The sequence below is a fragment of the Ailuropoda melanoleuca genome, chromosome X (assembly GCF_002007445.2).
Source record: "Ailuropoda melanoleuca isolate Jingjing chromosome X, ASM200744v2, whole genome shotgun sequence".
Classification (NCBI taxonomy): Eukaryota; Metazoa; Chordata; class Mammalia; order Carnivora; family Ursidae; genus Ailuropoda; species Ailuropoda melanoleuca.
In genome coordinates, this window is record NC_048238.1 from 71,254,134 (window position 1) to 71,277,968 (window position 23,835).

Genomic DNA, 23,835 nt, shown 5'->3' on the forward strand with positions numbered 1-23,835 from the left:
TGGAGGGGGGGGAAAGGCTTGTGGGAGAAAGTAAAAGGGATAAATTGTATTCACTACCTTTCTTCCACATGAAAAGCTCTTTTTGTTTTGACTGTGAATTCTGGGAGAGCAAGAGGCCCTGCTAGTGGATTGAGTGGAAAGAGGAAGACAGACACTGGTTTTCCAAAGAGCAGAGCAAACTGAAGGGAAGATAGAGGAGCAGGTAGCCAAACAACAACCGAAAATGTGCTGTTTTGGGGTGCCTGGCTGGCTCAGGTGGTGGAACATGATTCTTGAACTCAGGGCCATGAGTTCAGACCCCATGTTGGGTGGAAAGCCTACTTTAAAAAAAAAGAAAAAAGAAAAAGAATGCTGTTTTAAAACATAAAATCACTTTTATATGTGATTCAGCCAGAAGATAGGTTCCAGTAGTTCCTCCAGGTCTCTGGAGGGGTAAGTACTATGAGGGTAAATGGAAGTGACCTTCAACTAAGTTTCTTCTATCACCTCCTACCAACTCACTGTAGTGAAAAGGGTCCAAGTTCAAGAATGTCATGATTGAATGGACTGCTAGGTGTCAGATGTTTCCAGTGGGACCCAGCTTTCCCATCTCCCTTCCCCCATGCATGTGTGGGAAGGGGGAGGAAATGAAAGCCATTTGTACCTGATTCTGACACCATGTGTCTCCTTTCTCCACTTGGGGGCTCTGATAGGGAGGGACAGTACCTTCCACCTGGCATTGCCTCTGAGTAGCTTTGTGGACTCCTTTGGGCTATTATGTTGGTTGGTACTTTGGCTTCTTTGGCTCCCAGCACCAGCTGATGCCCTGATCTGAGTCCCAGTTGGGCAGGCTCTATTGCTCAGTGCTGTAGCTGTCTCCAGGGCATTGTTCTTGAGACTTCCAACAGGGCAGATTTGTGCAGTTTGGCCCATCTGGACAAGATCTATAACAAGTAGAGCTCTGTGCAGTAAACTCATCTCCATAGTCCACCCCCCACTACCCCCGCCTTCGGGCTGCAGCAGCCTGACACTCCAGCCCTGCCATGGAGAGTATCAAAGAGGTACTCTCTGCTCCTTTCAAAGGGGTATTGCTTGTGGCCTCTCATTGATTGGCACTACCTGGGCAGAAATGGGAAAACAGGGACTCTCTGCCTTCTTAATTTAATCTCCTCCCTTAAGCCAGTCCTTTAGTTTTGAATCTTATTGGCACCAGAGTTATAATTAATATCATCAGTAAGATTAACTCCTGGTCTTGCTACCCTGGTCAGCCCAGAATGCTCTCCTCAAAGCCAAGAGACAGACAAGAGGAGTATCTCAGTGAAGAGGAAAGAGCAGACAAGCTCAATAGGAAAAAGGGGGAAAGAAAGGTGAGCTCTTGCTTTGACTATAGGATTTGCTTTGGTCATTGGATTTATTTACTTTCAATTTAGAACACTATTTTGAGGGCAAGAGGGAGGGAGGAAAGGGGGGGGAATGAAATAGAGAGGGGGGGCGGAGAGAGGGAGAGAGACTGGACTCACATAGTTAATTATTCTAGGTCCAGAGAAAAGGACAAGATATTTAAGAGATAATTTGATCACCTGTCTTCCAGCTGTTAGCCCTGTACTTTAATATTCCCTTTTTTAGTTCTTCATAGATGGGTCACTTCAAAGGATTCAGCATACCAGACCCATGCTTCCCCATGTCCCAGTGGTATTTTAGGCCTGAGATGGGCTCTTCCACACCCTCTCTATTCTGACATTTCTGGTAGTTTCAACTGACTGCCACCCTCCTTCACTGTAGAATGAGAAGGGAAACAAGAGAAGGGTTAAGAAATAACTCCAACTTGTGGCTCTTTAACTTCTACAACTACTACCCTGTGGTTGGCCAAGCCAATGTTTGTCCAGGATAGAGGTCCTCTATACTCCTAGTTCCTTTCTAGGAAGCTTGAAGCCCATTTTATCCTGGACAAAGTTGAATGGCACTATTATTTCCTCACTATAAAAAGGTTAAGGAGCAAGTTAAAAATGAGGGGCCCTGGGAAATAAAGAGACTTTAGGGAAAAAAAGAAACAAATGAAAGCCCAGCCAACAAAAGATTCTCTGAGGATAGTTTCTATATTTTACTCCTCCTGGGTCCTACTACCTTGGATCTCACTTTTCTTGAAAGTTTTCTAGAATCATTGAGTAAGTTTCTTAAAGAGTAAGCATTTTTCTCTTTTTACACTCCCCAGCAGCCAAACACACTTTGCCACCATACTAGTTAGGGAAAAAAAAAACCCAAATATTTCTGAGTCTTGGAAGTTCAAATGGATCTGGAAGGGTGGCTTTTTTGAAAGTCCAAGATTCCTGTCCCCCGTTCTGACAGTGTTGAGCATCCTATGAGATCCGAAGACCTCTCTGTTGAGTCATATAACAATGCCCTACCTCCTTGCAGCCCATGACTGTTCCAACCTTGCTGAGAGGTGGAGAACCTGTCACCTTGCCTTCCTCCCACAGTCAAGGAAAACTGACTGGGTAACACAGGGCAGCACTTGTTAAAGGGAAAGTCTCCCTATATGAGCCTGTGGTAGGAAGGACAGAGGGCAGAGTAAAGCCAGGCTCTGGGTGGGGTGGCAGGGCAAAGAATGGTGCAGGTTAAGATAACAAATGCCAGAATATAGTAGCAATGATCTGAATATTCTCCACTGGAGAATTGGAAAACAGAGAGGCTCCAGCAAGGTAAGAAGGTCATCCTTGCCCCAGGAACATGGCCAAAACTTGCTCTCATGAGAAATGGGATAGCATGGAGAAAAACCAGATTAGAGCAGAGAAGCCATCTAAGTACAGCCGTCATTGGCACCAGGCAGTGTAGACCCACATTGCTTTGGGATTGGCCACTGAGGTTCTGAGTGGGAGGTCAGAAATGAATTGTCCAAGCCCCTGATGGAATCTAATGGAGGGGGAAGGCCCACCCAGGAGGAAGCAGGAAGCCAACAGCTGGACTCTCTAGCGCTCACCCTCACAGTGCCTGGTGAATATCTTCTGACCGTAGCACTTTATAGACAACCCAATAGAAGACATTGAAGATGAGGAAAGTGAAAGGGAAGACAGCCCGGGAGATGGTGTCAATCCTCTTGGCTTGGTCCACATAGAGTTTCTGCATGGTTTCTCTTTCCCTCAGAAGAGGGGCTGGAGGTTGGGGGATATAAATGCCAGAACCTTCCATTGGACCTCCATCCCTTGCCTGTAAGCAGTGGCCCAGGCCATAGCCACGGAAATAGAAGCGACTTTCTCGGATGATATCTTCCTCCTGAAATTTCATGGAAGAAAAGACAGAATGTGAGGCTACAGCTCTATCTTAGGATAGAGACCAGGCCACACACATGGTGATGCTATGCAGACAGGTGGCTGGGTACACAGGCCCACTGCATGCTTTTTTATGGCCACAAAACATCATGCAATAGATGTATGCTAAGCAGCTATACATGGTACACGTGGTATATATTATGATTCCATTTGCAGATAAGCTCCGAGCTGCCTTTTTAAAATGCATAACATCATTTAGAGCCATCTAAAACCCAGTGAAGTGCCAACCCACTGTGAGAAGGATATCTCAATGTTGAGTTATCTCTGACTGGTAATCAACCTAATAAACAGAACAATAAAACCTTTAGAATGCACGGCTAAGATATTTAGACTTGGTGAATTTGACTCTAATGACTTTCAAAAGCTGCAGAATTAATTCTCCTTGTATACAATACCTTTTAAAAAAAAGTTTATCTCAATTCAAAGCTGAAAATTACAGAAGTTTTAAATAACCTAGTGGGTCATCAAAATTAGGGTAAACCATGATTCCTCTATTGCAAATACATGAGCTTCTCTGCAAATCAGCAGATTTTGACAAAGGGGTCAGTACATCCAGGGTGACACTTATTATTCAATACGCATTCCATTTATGTACAATATATGCATTATGATGAACACATTCGCACTGGGGAAGTAAATTTTATATCAGCATTAAGAAATGTAGCAGACTACGCGAAGTTCATTTATCCAATAGTCAGCTGACAACCTTAAGTAGCTATAACAGCTGGAGAGCCAGGAAGTAAGGACAGACAGACAGAGACAGAGACAGAAATAGAGGGAGAGGGAGAGGGAGAGGGAGATATAGAAGTAAAGAGAGGAAAAACGGACCAAAGCCCCTGAGTGATAAATAGAGAGAGTTTACCTATATGAGAGCCCTTCAGGCCCCCACTCAGAGCCTATTTACTCTTAGTTTATATACAACGTAGACATGCCTAATTTTGTCTACTTCTAAAACACACATTGCCATCAGAAGTGATGGTTCGCAGCCTAGAAATTAGACATACGACAGGTAAGTATATACCAGAACCTAAAAATACTTCATTCAGAAGATGGTTATAATTTTTGAAAGTGTTGATGTTTACAGGAGTAAAAACTTCAGCTATCTAAGAAACTGCCTGAAGTGAAATGCCCCCTTGTGGGATGATACCAACTACCTACTTGGTTTGCCCAGGACTGAGGGGTTCCTGAGACTTGGGATATTCAGCGCTGAAACAGAATAGTATACGTGTATATTGAATATATATGCCATAGATATACATAAAATGTGGATAAAGTAGGTTTTACACACATTGTGCAGTTAGAAGGACATCATAGGGTCTTCATAATGGGACCTTTGCAACTATGGTAACACACTGAAAAGTGACTTTGTGGGTGAGATATTGGTGTTGGTGGGTCCCAGTAACCCTTCATTATTACATCACTAGAAGGTTGAGCCTGTTACTGGGCATCAGGGGGCAGGCAAGCTCAGGCCACAGATTCACCAACAGATCCCATCTCTTTCTCTGCTTCCTGTGGGCTCATAGGACAAACCTGGGAAAGGGCATTGGTCTTGTTCACTGCCATGTCCCCAGCACAGTGCCTGGCATCTAGTAGGCACCCAGTAGATATCAGTTGAATGAATGAACGAGCTGATGAGCCACATGCTTCAGAATATAGGATAGGGAATGGCTTTGTTCTCATGAAGCCAGCATCCTTTCAGGGTCTCAAACTGAAGAGTCTACTCAGAAGAGAGTCTTACTCAGTTACAAAGTGCTTGGCAGGAAAAACGATCACTCCTTGCCCCACCCCTGCGCAACGGCCTGATGCCCGTCAGCCTCTAGTAAAAGTGGCACTTTTGGCATAGGAAAGAATCTAAGTCAGCCAACCGGAGAGCTTTCCTACTCGATCTTTAGTTTTGCCAGTCTCTGTGGAGAGAGTTGTATGTGTGTAGGCCAGAAGCAATTCATTACTGTGGCTGTGCTTTGACCCTGAGTTGTAGTGTGGCTCTCTGCTCAAAATTACTTCCATAATCTGTCACTAGAGGCCTTGGCTCACCTCACCTGTTTTTTCTAGTTCATTTTCACACTTTTCCTACATAGTTTGTGTTGGACCCATTTAGAAATGAAGAACCAGAGGTAAAAAATATCTTCCAAGTAATTGAAAAATGACGGAGTAGGGGGCACCTGGGTGGCTCAGTTGGTTAAGCATCTGCCTTTGGCTCAGGTCATGATCCCAGGGTCCTGGGATGAGCCCCGTTGGACTCCCTGCTCAGCGGGGAGCCTGCTTCTCCCTCTCGTTTTGCCATTTCCCCTGCTTGTGCTTTCTCTCTCTGTCAAATAAATAAATAAAATCTTAAAAAAAGAGAAATGAGGGAGTAAATATAATGATTTCCTATTTTGTTTTCCATTTCAAGGTCCCTCTCACCCCCAGTTCCCCACTGCTCATTCAGATCTCCTCGGCCCCTCAGCTAGAGGATAAAAGTATGGAATATATTTGTTTGCAAAAGGCTCTGAAAGAGGAAGTTGAATCCAACTGCTGTTTCTGTTTCTATAGATTTAATTACTTTTTCTTTTCTCCAATCATAGTAAATCTAAAGGGAATTATTTAGAAATATTTCCCAGGCTGAAAAAGAGCTCTCTCACATGGGAGAAAAAATGTGATCACTAGAGTAAGCGGCCCTTTTCTTTTTTTGATTTTAACATATTGTACCATTTGCAGTTGGGGGAGCAAAGACAAGTGGCCTGAAATCCAAGGGTGGGGGTCCTGGATATGAGTATTATCTATTTAAGCCAAATTCTGAGGAGTGTGTGTGTGTGTGTGTGTGTGTGTTGGGGAGAGACAAGGGAGACTTAAACACCACTTTGTGGCTTCCATGGCTGTTGAAATAGAATATTTTTGTTGCAGCTATTTATAGGGGAGGAGGGCTGGGGAACTAGACAGTAAAGATAGTCCAAAACCAAGTTGGGGAAGGAATGCACAGTGTGGAAGGTAAGGTGTGGAGATGGGAAAGAGTGATAGATATTCAGTGATACATATTGAAGTGAATGAAAAGAAGAGTCTGAAGAATGGGGGAGTGCTGGGGGATGGAGAGAGGCAAGCATGGCTCTGGGACCAAACCCCTGAGAGGACTCGGCAGTATTTTGAAATCTCTTCCATTTCTCAAGTTACTCTGTTGATTCTGTCCAGCTTGAAAGAGAGCCCTCTCCAATGACCCTGCAAAGATTGGTGGAGTAGGTAACTTGGGTGCTATGTTCAGAGCCTGGTACTAGGGCCTGCTGAGATTATAAAAAAAGAGAGACCCCTCCCTGTGAAGCATATAGACCAGCTGGGAGACAAAGCAGAAATATATGGAAAAGAAATTAAACTACTTTAGACAGTGACGTGGAAGGAAACCACCATGCAGTGGAGAAGGGTGGTTGAGGAGAGATTAGAGAAGAACGTGATTAAACCTGGAGCTGGGTGAATAGCTGGCTGTCTCCTAAAATACTCCTAACTTGCTCTTGGTTAAGGACTCCCTGAAGGGGTGCCTGGGTGGCAGAGCGGTTAAGCGTCTGCCTTCGGCTCAGGGCGTGATCCTGGCGTTCTGGGATCGAGCCCCACATCAGGCTCCTCTGCTGTGAGCCTGCTTCTTCCTCTCCCACTCCCCCTGCTTGAGTTCCCTCTCTCGCTGGCTGTCTCTACCTCTGTCGGATAAAAAAAAAAGGACTCCCTGAAAATCATATGGATGCTCTCCCCTTCCTTTAGAGGGCTCTTCTCAGAGCAAAGACTTGCTTTTCTAGCTGGAATGGCAGGGCCCAGAGAGAGGTTCTTGAAATAGATGAACTTTGCATCAGCTTTTACAGCTGACTCAGTGACCTCCAGGATTCCTGCTCCAGTTCCACTGGGATGGAAGAGGCTTTAAGAAACTCAAAAAAGGACATGGGCTAATGGCACAGGTTTTGATTTTCAGGTTTTATTTATATTAATAATAAGCCCAGCCCACTTTTTGGCAAGACCCAGGAGCCTAAGCAGGGCCCAGGCCGCTGTTATAACTTTGTAATAATTGAGCACTGATTATGACAGACTCCATTATGACATCAGGGTCAACTTATCTATATACGACTAGGAGGGGATGAGCTATAGGCAGTTGGGGGTTGGAGAGGTGCAGAGAGGGGTCGGGACTAGTGTCAACCTGGAGTAGCTCTACAGTAACCGCAGCAAGCTGCTGTGGCTGGAACACCCACACAGGCAATTTAGCTGGCAAAGGGACACTGGAGACGGGTTGGCAGCCTGCTCTTCTTTTTCAAGGTAGGCATTGAGAAGGCATCAAGATCAAAACCTCTATTATAAAGATAAGATTTGGGTACCTGCAGGCAGGTTTAACACAGCTAAAGAGGCGATGGAGAGTTAGCTTAGAAAAAGGAGCATTCTCTTTTCTTTCCCTTCTGTCAAGTCTGTATATATAAAAAAGGCTTTACAAGGCTCTTGAAGTCCTCCTCCTCAAGGAGATGCAGTTGTGGATCAATCCACTAGAGGGCGTGTTTCACAGAGCCTGACCGAAGTCCGGGCAAGAATTGATAATTTCGGACAAACCAATAGATGAGACAGGAGCCCTGCTCTCAGCCGAAAAGGATCTTAGCCAGGGACATGAGTTCCCGGAGGTAGTTTTAAAGATATTTTTAGTGTGGACATATGGTCGGGGCACTCCAGGAGCAGCTGAGGTGGGAGGTGGGTGTTAGGAAGAGAGAAAAGTCTTAGTGCTAGAGTGGCGCCAACAGGCTGGAACCAGCGGGGTCAGATCATCGTTTTCTCTACCCCCACCCCAGAGGTCATAGTGCATCTCCTCTGGCTTGAGAGCCTCCACGTTGGGCAGAAAACAAGGAGTCAGAGCTCAAGGTAGACCAGAACTGTGTCTGATGACTAAGGGGCCAGTATGTAGCTCAGCAAAGTCTTTTGACTTTGCTCATAATTGGGCATTGGCTCCTAGGAGACTGGCCCAGGCACCTCTGTTGTCATGACAACGTGCCTAGCACCCTTTGTCTGGGTAATGGGGAGGGGCGAACTGCCTGTTGTTCAGGGCATCGAGCTCTCTATTTCCCCAGGTGATCATTCTACTGTAGAAGAAATGGGGTTAACAAACAAGAGTGAGGGAGAACAACAACCCACACCCAACAACTCTGATGCACCCAATGAAGACCAAGGCCAAGAAATCCAACAGCCAGAAGAGGCAAGTAGTGGTTTTTCAATTCCAGCTTAGCTATAGGGACCCTTTTATAATGCTCCCCTAGATAAGCCCCCATGCCTGACTCTTGAATTCTTAACTACCAATCAATGTATGGCAATCTGGGGTATCTTCCTCCTGGTTAAGGGGAGAGCCAGGAGCAACCATTACTAATTCTCAAAATAATCTCATATTGACTAACTTGATAAGGTTCTAAAATGAGCTAACCTTTCTTTCAGTGCTTACTATGTGTCAGGCACTGTACCCATGCTCTCTCTTTTTAAAAGTTTATTTATTTATTTAGTTTTAAGCAATCTCGACACCCAACATGGGGCTCAAACTCATGACCCCGAGATCAAGAGTCGCATACTCTTCTGCCTGAGCCAGCCCAGGCCCCTGTGTGTCCATGCTCTTAATCACTTTACTAGACTGCCCTACAGGGATTAATGTCTCATTGGACAGATAAAGAAATGGAATCAAAGAGGTTGAAGTACTTAATCTGTGACCAGCCCAGGACTAGAATCCAGGTTCCTGATTGCCTTTTTTAGTCCATGTAGCACTATGTGGAGTGTTAGTTTGTGGGAGGAGTACTAGGGAGGAAAAGGTCCAAAGAAGAAAGGAAGTGGGCCCCTCCCTAGTTATATTTACCATGCGTTGGCGCCTCTGCCTTCTTCGAAGTCGTATGAATTCCTTATGCTGACGAGAGACAAAATTGACAGCAGCGTACTCCAGTAGTGCAGCGAACACGAAGAGCAGGCACACAGCCATCCAGATGTCGATTGCCTTCACGTAGGACACCTGCAACACCCACCAACAGAGCAATCAACCTTCTTGGAGTCCTTCCGTGGCCTATCCAGTGGTTCGCCAGCCCATACCAACTGCCTGCTATTCTTCAGTTTTATCCTGAATTTATTCTGGTGTTCAAAGAAGCTCTCCACTATATGTCCCATTGCCTGAAGGCCCATGTTAAAGAGATCGGGCTACCCATCATCCTCCACCTCTCTGCACTCTCCACCCTCCACTTCCATCTGCCTTTCCTCCCTACACTTCTTTTCCTTTCTTTCTTTATTCTTTTCGTACTTCTGTTCCTGCTTCTGCTTCTTATTATTCTTTTCATTCTTTTTTTCTTCTGATTCTCTTCTTTCAATAAACAGCAATGAATATGAACACTGCATTTGTTTGTCTTCTGTTATCTCCTAGGGTCCTCACAGCTCTGATGGAAATTGGGCAGGGTTTGTTATTCCCATGTGAAACATGTGAGGACACTTGAAGCCTAAAGACGAAAATTCCTAGCCAAGATTACCCAGTGAGGATGTGGCACTAGGATTTGGGAGTTCTGGGCTTTCAATTTAGTGGCACTGCCATTCACCTAGGCTGCAGTCTCAATATCAGACTAGAAATTCCTTCCTTTCCCTCCTGCATCCCCATTGTTGTCTTGACTGTGGTTTTTCCTGCTGATCTTTATGAGAGGCCCTGCTGAAGAATTGATCTCAGTGGCCCACGGGAGTGCCACCCAACCCCCAGCTATGGACACTTCTCTAATTTTAAGGCACTGTGGGCATCTACCTATCTGGTTCTTAGGGCTCTCCTCCCACTACTTGCCTTGGAAGCCTTTAAGTGCTTTTCTCTCCCATTTCCCTCATGAAGATTGAACACTTACCTCTCCTAGAATGGGGTTTTGGCTGGATGGGGCTGGCAGGGGTACAGAACTTGGGTTTATTGCTCTTTCACCTCCTCAGCCAGATGGATTCCCTACATAGTTTTGAGCTGCTGAGCCCACCTCATAGGGCTTCCCAGTAGAAGTAGGTTTTATGACAGACATCCTTTTTCACCAGACAACCCTTCCACCTTAGTGGTTCTTAACCTGCGATGCCCCCCTACCCCACTTCCTCACCTGAGTGGTATTTGGCAATGTTTAGAAACATTTTTGCTTGCACAATTTTGGGAAGGGTTACTACTGGCATCTAGTGGGTGGAGGGCAGGGATGCTGCTAAACATCCTACAATGCACAGGACTCCCCCCTGACACACACACAGACACACACACACACACACACACACACACGCACACACCAATTATAAGGTCTAAAATGGCAATAGTGTTAAGGTTGAGAAACCTGCTTTATCTCTTTAAAGGCAATCCCATTAAGGTGGTAGTGGTGGGTTACTAGGCACCCCTTGTTAAATATCCCTTGGTGTTTCCAGTTTGCCACCTATTAAGAGGGCAACCTATTTCATTCACCATCTCCCAGTCTCACTGTGTCCCCAGGGATGTCGAATAAGTGCTAAGAAAATCCATAATGAGGTAATGACAAAGGAGGTCCACAAAGGGCTTTGGATCATCAAAAGGACATCTTAAGCAGCAGAAATAAAATCTTATTAATAATGAGTGTGTCAATAATGGAGTTGTATAGAGAGTGAAACTACTGTACCATTCAGAAGCCCCTGAATTCGTCCCATCTCTTTCCTTAGGGCTCCCACTAAATCTAATGTTGTACAAACTCAAGGGAGCAGAAGCCCCCTGACTTACTCAGCCCCTTGCTTTGTGGGCTGGCCAACGAGTTTATTTAGTTTGGGGTAAATGCCTACATATTTTGCTTATTGGCCAATGAGGCCAAAAAAGGTCATCAAAATCTGATGAGAAGGCACCAAATACTGCAAACAAACAGCCCTCCAACAAAGTCCGTTTTTTTCCAAATGAGGAAACTAAGTGATTCCTAGGATCAGACAAATTGTGCTTGCTCACAGGAGGGGACTGGAAAAGGAAGTTCTCTTGGCAAGAATACGGCACTAATTGCAACCTCCCTGGGTTAGAGAAGAATCTCCTTCTTGCGTGGCAGCTGCAATAAACTAGGGCACATTTCTAAGATCTGAACTACTTTTCTGCCTCTCATCTTCCTACAAGGCTACTACCACAATACGGCCATCACAGCCCCACCTGGCCCTTTGGTCCTTGCCTAAGCCCCATCTGTCTTTCAGAATCTCTTCAACACCCCTGTCCATTTAGGAAACACATTTATAGGAAATACTTTCTGACAACTTCCCCTGAGACACCTGAGCCTAATCTGAGCTTTGTCATTGTTTATCACGAGAGGCCTTTGGGTTACCTCAAAAGTTTTCCGGCAACTCAAAAATAATTGGGAACATCACTGGCTGCTTTAGCCCTAGGTCCACCACTCCATTCTTTTCACCCAAACACCTAACAATTATAACAATAACGAACATTTATTGAGTGGTAATTAGGTGCCAAACACTGTTGTCTGTGTTAATACATTATCTTATTTATTTCTTGCAATAACCCTATGGAAGAGATAATATTCTTATTCCCATGTCACAGGTAAAAAGGCTGAGAGGTTAAGGAATTTACCTAAGATCGCCATCGGTAAATGATGAGGCTGGGACTTAAACCAAAATCTGCCTGCCTCCAATCTCCTACTCTTAACCACTACACCACCCCCATGGCAAATTTGTAAATTCACCATGGATGCCCAGATTACCTACTGTTTACGTCTCTTGTAAATATCTTCTTAGGAAGAAACACTGAGAGATAGGAAATCACAGGACCTGGTTCCCATCAAATCAAAATGAGAGGGCATATGGTCACAGTAAGATCCACAGGGAACTATGTTGCTTTTGCTTCCCATTATTTCTCCATGGCTTAGAACGGTGCCTGGTACATAGTACTTGCTCAATATATATTTATTGAATGGATGAATCAGCTTACTCCCTAATTACTCAGAGCCTTGCTGACTGTAAGGACATTGATGTGACCTCTAAATTCCCTACATGAAGACACAAGGCAGGGAGAAGCTGGGCCCAGTCTCATAGGCACAAATCTCTCTGTGTAATCAAAGCATCACCAGGCCATGGACGTTCAGAGCCCATGGACTTTAACTGTCATTTGTTACCTCAAAGTTTCCTCACCCCAAAAGAATGGACATTGTCTCTAGATGTCTTTGTAATAGTTCCCAGCTTCTGACATAGTAAGAGACGGAGGTTGGTTTAAAATACTTATATATATAATTTTTTTTTGTTTCTTATGGGGCATGACCTTGAAAAGGTCGTTCTATCTCTCTGGGCTGTATTCACCTCATCTGTACCAGGAGGGAGTGGGACTTTCTACTTGCTAAGGGTCTTTTGATTTTGGACATGCTAGTATTTCCTGATGAAAGTCAGAGTAAGTCAGGCACTGTCTCTACTCATCCCCTAGCCAGACTACACCCACAACCCCAGCTTCCACATCTTTAGCAGTATCATTAGCAGTATGTTGTCAGGGAAGAGAAAACTCTGGCCACCTGTTCTTGCTCAATGGCTCTCATCTACCTTAAATCTAAGGCAAATAGTGAGCAGAAGAGAACAGGGTTGAAGGGGAACTGGGGAGCTCTATGGCAAACAAATTCCCTTGCTTCTCTCTTCACCTTAGGCAAAGAGGCCCGGGAGCCAGAGCTCTGAGTTGTCATGGTGAGTACAGTGGTGATGCCTAGGCCCACACGGGCAGGGGCGGCATCCATGTTGATCCAGAAGGAGACCCAGGACAGGATGACGATGAGTAGGCTGGGGATGTACATCTGAATCAGATAGTAGCCCATCTGCCGCTCCAGGTGAAACTTTACCTCGATGCAGGTGAATTTCCCTGCAAGGAAAGAGGTGAGGTATCAGGCCTCAGGTCCCCAGCCTGGAGCTGAGCCTGAGGGGCAGGACTAAGGCATCCCTATCTCTATGGGCCAGCCTCTGGGCACCTCAACTGGGCAAATAAATGAGCCTTTCAAAATGGCTCCAGGGAGCACCAGAGGTATGTTCTGAGGAAGTTCTCAGAGCAGCCATCGAAGACTTGACCTCTTGCTCTAAGCGCTGGTTTCCAGCAGAGGGCCTTCCACTTGACCACACAGCAACAGGATTAAGAATAGAAGGGCTCCAGAGCCAGGCTGCCTGGGTTTGAATCCCAAACCTTCCACTCATTAGCTATGTGACCTCAGGCAAAACACCCAAGCTATTTGAGCTTCAGTTTCCTTGTCTGTAAAACAGAGTAAAAATATCAACTCCAGCATTGTAGGAATTAAATTAAATAATGTATCTGGGGTGTTGAGCTATAGGTAGTTGGTACTATCATCATTATTAATAAAGCAATGAGTTTAGACTCCGCCCAAATCTCAGCAGCCTTGCTTGAGCTTGCTGGTACCCCAGAAGCTCTCTAGCAACAATGATTCACTGAAATAAACACTGCCTGCGTCTCAAGCAAGTGATAAGAGCTAGATAGGAAATATCTGGAAACAGTGTCCAACAGAGACCAGCTCTGGACAGTGGACAGCAGGGGCCCAGAGAACATGAGGCAGCGGCATTCTATCCCACCAACAAAAAGTGCATTGGTCCAAAGCACATGTACCAGTGCTCTGCCTACTCTGTCAGCCATCTTCATTTTGCCCAGCTTCCCAAGCCCTCAGGGTAAGAAAACTTAGCTCAGAGCTTCTCCCTGTGGCAGAGGTTTAGGATAACCAAAGCAAAAAGCAGAGGATGTGTATATTGCTATTTTATTTTGGACTAGGCTTATTCTTATCAGACCTGATTCCTCAAGGCTAGTAATTTTGTCAATGATTGATTATGGCTTTGACATACTGTGTGATGCTGTGATCTCCTACTGTTCCCTGAGTCCACCTCACCCCAGGCTTCTTGTTATGACATAGCTTTGCTAGGTATCCATAGTTTCCTTCCTTCCTTCCTCCCTTCATTTTATCTATCATCTATCTATCTATCTATCTATCATCTATCTATCTATCTATCTATCTATCATCTACCTATTTTTGGTAGTGGTGGTTTTATTTTTAATTACAGAATTAACACTTGCTACAGGAAAAAAAGTGAGAAGTAGAGAAAAATAATAATAGTTATAAGCTCAATAATATTTATAAGCTCACATTTATCAAGCCCCTACTAAGTGCCCTGACTTTATATAGTTTATCTCATTTAAATTCCATAGCAACTATTTGGGGCAGGTTAAATTATTATTTCCCATTTTACATATAAGGATACTGAGACTCAAAGAGATTAAGTTATGTTTCTCAAGGGCACCCAACTAGTAGATAGTGGAGCCATAATTCAAACTCAGCTCTGACTGCAAAGTTCTTGGTTTTATCTATTGTATCACTTTACTTTAGAAACATTTAGTGTTATTTCCTCCCAGGATTTTTAAACACATGCTTTTGGTTTGTTTCTTTTACCACAATATAATGATTCTGTATATACAACTTTGAATCTTAGCCTTTTCCACTTGTACTTTCCATGTTGATATAAGCAACTTGCAGGCATCCTTTTTAACATCTGGGTAATATTCCACCAAACAGATGCACTGTGTAATTTATTTAACCTCTGTCTTGTTGGTGGGTATTTAGAAGACTGCCAAGTTTTTGTTAGTATAAGCACTGACCTAGCGATATTTTGGAATATTTCCTTATAATAAATTCCAAGGAGTGGGATTCCTGGATCAACACGTAGGGGGAAAAATTTGGCTTTTACACTTTCTCAAAGTATGCCCTGGACCATCTGCAACAGAATCCTCAGGATGCTTGTTCAAATGCAAATTTCAGGGCATAACTCCAAGTGCACATAATCAGAATCTCTGAGAAGCAGAGCCCAGGAATCAACATTTTAACAGGCTCCCCAGGGAAATATAATGCACACCAGAGTTTGAAAACCACTGACCTATATACAAATTGCCAGTTTTCTCCCCAATAAATGTTCTACCAATTTCTACTCCCACCAGCATTTTCTAAATTCAATGGCCTGTTCCTCTCCCTATTTTGCACCCTACATACACAAACACACATATTCATGGAGTGGCACCCAAAGCATGTCGGCACACCACAGGAGGTATCCAGGATCTCCCCTCTTTAGCCTCTGGCCTCTATCTCAGGGTCATAGCACTTTGTATCCAAATTGCCAGGGGAACCGAGGAACAAGTAGCTCTTAGGGAAGCTGCAGGGAGCAGATGCTCAGGCTGGAAAAACAACCTTTCTCCACTTCCTGGCCCACATTTCACACCTGGGAAAACAAGCCAGTTCAAGAGTTGGGCAGTGGTGGCTGTGGTATGAGGTGTGGATGGTTAAGCCTGCCAGTGTTCTAAAGTATATTGCTTCCTGGTTCAGCACAGCCATTGGCTACTCCCAGATGTAGATTCCCCACCTTCCACAGAAAGTTGGCCCCAGGACAGGTGGGGCACTCCTGCCACTCACTGGCACAGGCCCATCTCCTCTGCAGCATGTGACAGGGACAAAAATATGGGCTTTGGAGTTAGATCTGGAATTGAATTCTAAATTAACCATTTTCTAGGTATGTGAACTGGACAACTGATTTAAAATGGGGCTGATAATTCCTACCATAATGAGATAAGGCATATGAAGCACTTAGCACATCTGGTACAGATTGGACTTTCAATAGAAGCTGGCTGGCTACCTTGCCCCCTTCCCTCCCATCTGGAGACCCTTCTGTGGCTCACAGTCAGTAAAGATCCTGTTTTTTACCTGTGTTGTAGTGCTTGGTACAGTAGCCTAGATCCTTCTCATCTCGCAAGATAAACTGGGGCAGAGTCAGCCCCTCAGCCACTTGGACAGCAGGAGCATCTTCCAGCCACTCAAACACGAGGTCATTCATGGTGTAGCCAACTAAAAGTGACAGAGATGGCAGAGGGCTGCAGAGTGTGGTGCTGGGTGGGGGTAGGGAGAGAGTTAGAACTAGCAGGAAAGAACAGATGAGGAGGTAAGGCCTGGGTTTTAGGAGCTTCATGTTCATCTCGGAAAGAGAAACCTTTCTGAAGAGGGTACTTGGTCAATTGTCTCATGGGCCCATCCTCACTACGTGTAAAAAAAAAAAGATTCCAGACTCGTCTTCTACCTAGTTCTCAAGCTTTAGAAAGGCACAGAGAGGAATTATTCTGGCAGCCTTAGCAAGCAGGTCAGAAGAGTTGGAATGATGTCAAGGAACCCAGCTGGGAACCTCCTGCCACATCTCAAACCCAGGGGAGTAAGCATGTGTACTGGCCACATGTCTCGAGCTGAGCCAGCCTCAGAGCTAGAGCTTCTGCCACCTCACCCCAGGGAGGAAAGAGCTATTTATACCCTGCTAGTCATGCATCAGACAATGTATACACCACAGACTCCTAGCCAGGGCCCTGAACTGGGGCAGATTGAGAGTTAACATCTGAACATGTCAATTTTCTCACAGATAGCTAGCAGTTTGTGAAAGCTCCTGCCATATATATGACCATATTCATACATGGCAAGTAGAAATGGGAGAAGAAACACTGAGGCTTGCAGATGTCCAACATAAGGCCTTGTTTCAAAGTAGCTATGTGACTTTGGGCAAGTCATTTCCTCTTCTATAAAATGCTCCACCTACTCTTCAGGGTTGTTGTGAGGGGGCAATAAGAATCTGGATGTGAAAGTGTTTTATGAACTCTAAAGAGCTGACCACATAGGACACATTCTATCCATCACTGTTATTATATGACGGAAACAGCTTGACAAACATTCTCTAAGGATTAACTTGGTGTGTATTGATCTCACAGTCTCACCTTGCCCAACAGATGGCAAAGAAGTGCACATAGGTGATGGTCCAGCCTTGTTGTCCTTTGACTTTTCTGCAATTGGGGCAGCCCCATAAGCTGGCACCCCTGTCACAGAGTAGCCCTTGGCTGACCTTGCCACCTAGGCCCTGTCCTATACTTAGAACTGTCTTCTTCCACTTCTCTACAAAAGTTATCTGTGTTCATGCGGAATCAGGGTTCAAGAGTACTCCTCTGCCAATTCTGGCATTTTTATAAGTATCTTGAATGTCTTAGGAAGAGTAAAGGTAGAATTAACTCAGGCACTGTGAGAGACAATATCTTTGGGCAGGGGAGGTGTCCTTCAAATGCCCCCCAAAAATGACACAAGCACATTTGCATGTCAAGCTGGTGCCTTCCCATTCCCCAGCCCTGTGGAATAGCCAAACCAGTAAATAGTGTGAGGATGGAAAAACACACTGGGTTGGGTATTAGTGAGTCCTCCTAGTCTCATCTGAGCCAACAACTGACTGTGTGTGCTTGAGTAAGTCCCACTCTGGGTTGCCCTTTTCTCATTTGGAACATCATGGGATGGGGTTAACTACCTGGTATTCCAGGCCTTGCTCTGTGATTCTCTAGAGACACTTACAGCTCTCCAGCTGCATGGTGCATGTCTGGATGTCCATGGGGAAGTTCTTGAGGTCCATTGGGCAGGACAAAATGAGGGTGAGCCTGGCAGGGACAGTAAAAAAGAAGTGACATCAACTTACTGGGACCTGGCACAGCACAGGGGACCCTCTTCCCACCTCTCAGGCTCTATCTGGCTTCTTCCCCTTGACCCAAATTCTCCTGGCTGTCCACCAGGTGCACCTGATGCTGTAGAGCACATTCCCATTCTTGAAGATGCGCAGTAACTTGTTGTCTGTGGTCACCTCATGGAAGTTGGCCCCTTTCTCATTGGCAAAGAACAGGTCTGGCTTCCAGATAGAATCCAGCATAGAGGGATCGAGGTCCAAAGAGTCATCAGGATATTCTAGGTAGGCTAGGCGCGGGTCATTCCACTGTTGCCGCAAGAAGACATTCACCCGGTAGTCCTGAGAGGGTGCACAGATGGGCCCATCAGAGGCAATGTTATTCCAGGGGCCCAGCCAGCCTACATGGGCAGGAGGGCCATAGGAGGAAATGCTGGGAGCACATCTCAGGGGCAGTGGGCATTTTCCATTGGAGAAGGAGCCTGCTTTGGGCTGATATGACAAAGATGGGAAGGGAAAAAACATTTATTAACCACTTACTATGAGCTGGGGTCTCTCTGCTAAGTGCTTTCTTTATATGCATCATCTCATTTAAATCTCACGCCAACACTGTGAAGAAGGTACTGTTAAGATCCCCATTTGACAGATGAGGAAACAGAAACAAGGACATATTTAAACAACCTGTCACAAAGCTATTAGATGGTAGAGTCAGGATTTGAACACAGGTTTGTCTGATTCCAAAGTCTGTGCTCTGTACCGAGTTGCCTCCCGTGCTTGACCATCTGTTCCTTAGGCTAGTCTGCCTTTGGCCACTGAAACCCCAGGCTGGGGAAAGATATCTCCCAGTGACCAACTTCGGACATCCCATGGCTTTAGCCATGACCACAAAACAGGGAGAGGACAGCAGAGAGAGGAAAGGCTTGATATCTGGTGGGCTTCTCTCATTCACACTTGGATGGAAGCAGGGAATAGGAAGACTCCTTACCATAGTAGTCTCGGTGACAGAGCCAAAACTGTTGATGAAGATGTTGCAGGTCACGTTCACAGGTGGGCCTAGGGGTGGCAAAACACAGCCATATCGTCAGGGCACTCCAGGGGGCCAGGAGTAGTTTCCAGGACTCCCTCCCCGAGCTTGAGGCCAGGGCACTGCTAGAAGGCAGTGCCAACTACATAGACCCATAAACAATAGGGAGGCGAAGCTCCTTCTGAACTGTATGGGTTAGCCCTGTACCTCCAGCCTCCTGTCCTTGGGCTAGGCAAGAGGGGCTGGCATGGCAGTGTGTTCCCAAAAGGAGTAGGGAAGAAAGGGTTTTTGTGGGATGAATGCTTCTTACCTTTAAAATTGGGCCGAATTCTAGCATCATATCCAGATGTTCGCCCCATAAGCTTGTCCAGGAAATCAGAGGGAGACATGGGCTGGGGTTCCTTGGTCCCAGATTTGATTTCCTCTTTTGCCAAGGCCACCCTAGACAGGAGAGATAAAGAAGTCTGAAGCCAGTTGTATTCTACATATATCACAGACCCTCTTCTTTGCTGTCCCCACATACCTCTGGCTGGTCTCCCCATCAGGCAGGAAGATAGGAGAAGATGGGTCTCTGGGTACCCATTTGCAAAATGGGGAGAACAGAAACAGCCATAAGCCAGCACTGCAGCTCAGTAGTTAGTCCTAAAGATGTGCTTTCACATATATGAGATCTTTTTACTCTCACAAGTCTCAATGTGATGGGGGAAAGAGAGACGAGAAAAGTGACTTGTGGGATTGTAAATTGGAACACCCACTCTAGAAAATAGAATGGAGTTTCTTCGAAAAAGTAAAACTAGAACTACCATATAATCCAGCAATTCCACTTCTGGGAATATATCCAAGGAAAATTAAAACACTAATTTGAAAAGATGCTTATTGCAGCATTATTCACAATAGCCGAGATAAGGAAACAATTTAAGTGTCCTCTGATGGATAAATGGATAAAGAAAATGTGAGATGCAGATATAGATACACATACATACACACAATGCAATACTATTCAGCCATGATAGAAGCAAATCCTGCCATTTGCAACAACATGGATATTGAGGGCATTATGCTACGTGAAGTAAGCCAAAGACAAACAAATACCCTGTGATCTCATCTATATGTGGAATCTAATAAACAAACAAACCAAAAGAGGAGTGACCCACCCAAAGTCTTGAGGCTGGTGAGGGACAGAATCAGGGCTCAAACCCAAGGGGCTGAGGCCTCATCCAGTGTTCTCTTTCTGAAGGTGCTTTAAAAGCACTCAAAGAAGAATGACAACTCCCCGCAAATAATGTGGCTGTTGCAATGTTTTGGCTTAACCAAGCATGGGAAGGACTCAAGGACAATCTGCATCTCTGAGAGTTGGTTTCAGTTGCTTGGCCTTCATGCTGAACCACTCAGGAGCTGGGGACCCAGCTTCTAGAGAGGGAGGCTTGGCTTCTGGTGTTTGCACCAGCAGGAAACTGTGTTTTGAGCTGGACCTCAGTTCACGGTTGGAGAAGCAGCAGGCTTGTAAACTCGCTTTGGCAACAAAATAGGTGAGGATGCAGGGCTCTAGGTGCATGCAAAGGACTCCCAAGTAGGATGGCTATGCTGAGAAGCTCAACTTCCATCTTTTTTTAAAAGATTTTATTTATTTATTTGACAGAGAGAGAGAGAGACAGCCAGCGAGAGAGGGAACACAAGCAGGGGGAGTGGGAGAGGAAGAAGCAGGCTCCCAGCGGAGCAGGGAGCCTGATGTGGGGCTCAATTCCAGGACCCTGGGATCAGGCCCTGAGCTGAAGGCAGATGCTTAACGACTGAGCCACCCAGGCGCCCCTCAACTTCCATCTTTTTCCCCCTAACAGCTTGATTTTGAGGAAGGGACCAGTGTGCTTTGGCCTAATCTAGAGACCGGCCTCTTCTCCCCTGACAAGTTTCCTTCTAAGAGCAGCAAAGCCCCCTCCACATACTTGTTTATCTGCTTACCAGCCAACAACTAGACTAGGAAACAGGAGCTCAGCCTTGAAGGGCAGGGTAGGGCTCAAGGCTGAGCTTAGGCTGGACTCCTGGATGGGCCTGGTCCTCCTTCTCCATCCTGCCCTCGTCATTGTGCTAGCCACAAGAGCTAGCTCCCCCACTGCCACTACTGTTGCTGCACTCGGGCTGGGAGGCAGCGTGACTGCTGTCCTTCTGGGTCCAGCTCTCTCTGAGCCAACGGGCCCCTGTTTACCAGTACATCTATGTACCATGCTAGGCCCTATAGATCATATGCACTATGAGTCATTAAATAATAAAAATAGCCATGGCACCACGCTACGCACTTACTTACCTTGTCTAGTTTAGTTCTCACATCGGTCCTCCCAGATAAGGGTTATTATCCTTCTTATATAGATGAGAAGACTGAGGATCAGCAAGTAAAGTGGCTTATTCGTGATCATACGGCTAGTAAATGTAAAGCCAAGATTCTAACCCAGAGCTATTGACTTCAAAACTAGGTCCATCTACCACAATGCCGTGATGCAAGCAGCCCAGGTAGGCTGCCAAGGAACCAGAGTGAGGGGAAGGTCAGTGAAAGCCACATCCTGATCTCCTAGAATCCTGCCTCCTTGAATCCTCTGAACAGGAGGAAGCCCTTACCCTGGGAACAGAGGCCACAGTGGCCCCAAGCAGGGGCTGCCAGAGCAGGTGGCTTAAGCAGGCTCTGAAAATCCAAGGAGGCTGGCAGTGGTGCTAGTGCAGCAGAAGTCTGTGGCTTCACCACAGGGTGTCCTTGCTGGCCAGGTGCTGCTCCTGGCTGCCTGCCACCTGCCTCCTGGGAGGCCACATGGCCCTGTACATGGAGCAGCCAGACCCTTGCCACCATCTTCAACCCCGCTCTCAGGTCACCTTTCACAGTAGTCCCAGTCCTAGGACCTTGTGACAGGTTGTGGGATCAGCGGTCTTGGGCCCCAACTCCTGTCATAGACCTCCTTTTCTGGGGCTGCCTTGTCTATGGGCCAGAGAGCAGAGTCCCTGAGCACAGCCACTTTTTCCTCCCTTTTGTCCTGAAAAGTCTCAAATACTGGAAAGACCCAGGAAGTTCTGGAGCTGAAAAATCTGGCTCACGCAAAGCCCTGGGGTATGGTAGGGGAGAACTCTGATTCTGCTACTGGGTGCCTGAGTGACCTTGGATAGCTCACTCCCCATCTCTAGGACTCAGTCTCCATATGTACCATGAAGGACTTGGGCTCAAGACTTCCTAAGGTCCTGCCATTCTCTAGTTGCTCAAGTGGGAATGCTGCCACCAAAGCTTGGGCCTTGAGAGAGTCTCCCTTCCAGTGAGCCCTTCCAGTGGCCAGTGAGCCCCCTCTACGTTCCCCCTTCTGCCTGCATCCTCCTACCAACTCCTGCTGAGCTGCCTGTCTACTTCGGGCTACTTTTCACTCTTAGGAATTTTGCCGCCCCACACATATTGCATCCCTGCCTTCCTGCCAGCCAACGTGTCTGCAAGCAGTGAGGCAGGAGGCGCCTCAGAGACAAGCAGTCCTGGTGTGCTCCTTGAATTAAGAGGAGGAGGAGGTACATTGCAGTGGTACCCGGCCCCTCCACCTTGGGAAGCCCTTTTCTTACAACCAGGTTAGCCCAAGCCACAGTCATCTTTCCTCCTCAACTCACCCTGTCCACCTCGACTGACCCCTGGTCTCATGAGAAAGTGGGAATGAGGAGGGAGACATTTACAGCTATCCCAAAGCATGTCTTGTCCTCAAAACCCCAGGAAATGACTGCCACTGAGTACCCCCTCAGGACAGGAAGCATCCATGTGTGCACAGGCAGGGTGAGAGCAGAGGGCCAAGGTTTGCTCAGTCCAGCTTCGTTCGGACATGGTTTAGGGCAAACCCCTGTGACCTGAAGCCTCTTTGGTGGGCAGTTGACAGATGTTGGTGTCATTTTTAGGAATCTGAGCAGTGTGTGGCTACCCTAGTAGGAAGACAGGAAAGGATGGCAGGACAGATGGCCTCCGGTCTGGGGTTCGGCTACCTTTCCCCTCCCCAGGCCCGGGAAGCTCTCACCCATGCAGAAGGCTTCCCACTGGCTCTGGGGCTTTGGCAGTCCTCATGAAAGGCTCCTGGGTCCTGGTTAGGAGAGGGCCATCTGGACTGGGCTTTTTGTAAACTTAGAGGAAACTGTACCAGCAGCCCCTGCTGCCCCGGCCAGCTAGTGTTTGCATGCACCTCCTTCTCATCCCGACTCAGCTCACCTGAGGAGGACCTGCCCTGGCAGGGTCCAGAGAAGAAGGAAGTAGAGGGTGGCAGGAACAAGAGTTGTCATTCCGCAGGGACCCCGGAGCCCTTTCTCAGCCTGGCTGCCAAGGTGAGAGGGATATCCCAGCAGGGGGAACGCTGCAGAAAGTACAGAGCCTTCCTCCAACTTGGTCTGCTCACAAGGAGCCGGTGGGGCCGGCTAGGAGTTGTGCGCTCTCTCTCTTCTGCTCTCTTCTCCTCTGCCCTGCCGTTACCAATCAGGGGCCAGAACTATTCCCCTGGAAATGATCCTGACACAGATGACCCTTCTGGTCCCTGCTCTGGCTCGCCTGGGGTTCCGGAGGGCTTCAGACTGCCTGCCAGGGAGCTGAAGGAGATTCTCTTCGGGCAGCAATCACTCTACAAACCCTGGAGAGTCTTGGAGGGGAGGGAGGAGGGAGACCGGTAAGAAGATGTTTCCCTCCCTCCCACCTCCCCCTGGATGCGCCCTCCGAAAGCAGCAATTTAAAGGCACAGTCCCCGGCAGCTGGAGTAGGGTTCTGAGCAGGTCGTGTGCAGGGGAGGAGCTGGGGCTGCCGCTGCCACTGGGAGAGGGCTGGAGGTGCTCTGTCTAGCTTCTAACTCTCCGGCTGGACGAGCGCATGCAGGCTGCGCTGCTCCCAGCTCCCCAGCAGCATCCCTTTTAGCCTGGAGCTAAGCTGGGGCCACACTCTAACGTCCTGATGATTTTTATAAGGGGGAGAAAGACCTGAGACGGTTTAGGCAGAGCCACTGGGTTTTCTCAAGCTGACCGCTTCAGGTTTGAGAGGAGGCTGAGAGGGAGGCTGAG

The 23,835-nt window shown here is 46.7% G+C and overlaps 1 protein-coding gene across 1 annotated transcript; it reads right to left on the minus strand.

The window, feature by feature from the left end:
• Positions 1–2,958: 2,958 nt before the first annotated feature.
• Positions 2,959–23,073, minus strand: LOC100467684. The gene is made up of 9 exons (XM_002925922.3): positions 23,003–23,073; positions 19,103–19,233; positions 18,754–18,821; positions 17,887–18,110; positions 17,666–17,748; positions 15,998–16,138; positions 12,902–13,116; positions 9,133–9,282; positions 2,959–3,249 (listed from the first exon to the last, which is right to left on the minus strand). Exons 1-9 carry the CDS (start codon positions 23,071–23,073, stop codon positions 2,959–2,961), a joined length of 1,374 nt encoding a protein of 457 aa, XP_002925968.1.
• Positions 23,074–23,835: the final 762 nt, after the last annotated feature.

Coding starts and splice junctions, on each gene's coding strand:
- LOC100467684 (XM_002925922.3), bottom strand. CDS start 23,073: ATGACAACTCTTGTTCCTGCCACCCTCTACTTCCTTCTTCTCTGGACC. Junction 19,234..23,002: donor CCAGGGCAGGTCCTCCTCAG/GTGAGCTGAGTC, acceptor TCTCCTGTCTAG/GGTGGCCTTGGCAAAAGAGG. Junction 17,749..17,886: donor AATGTGCTCTACAGCATCAG/GTGCACCTGGTG, acceptor TGTCCCTGCCAG/GCTCACCCTCATTTTGTCCT.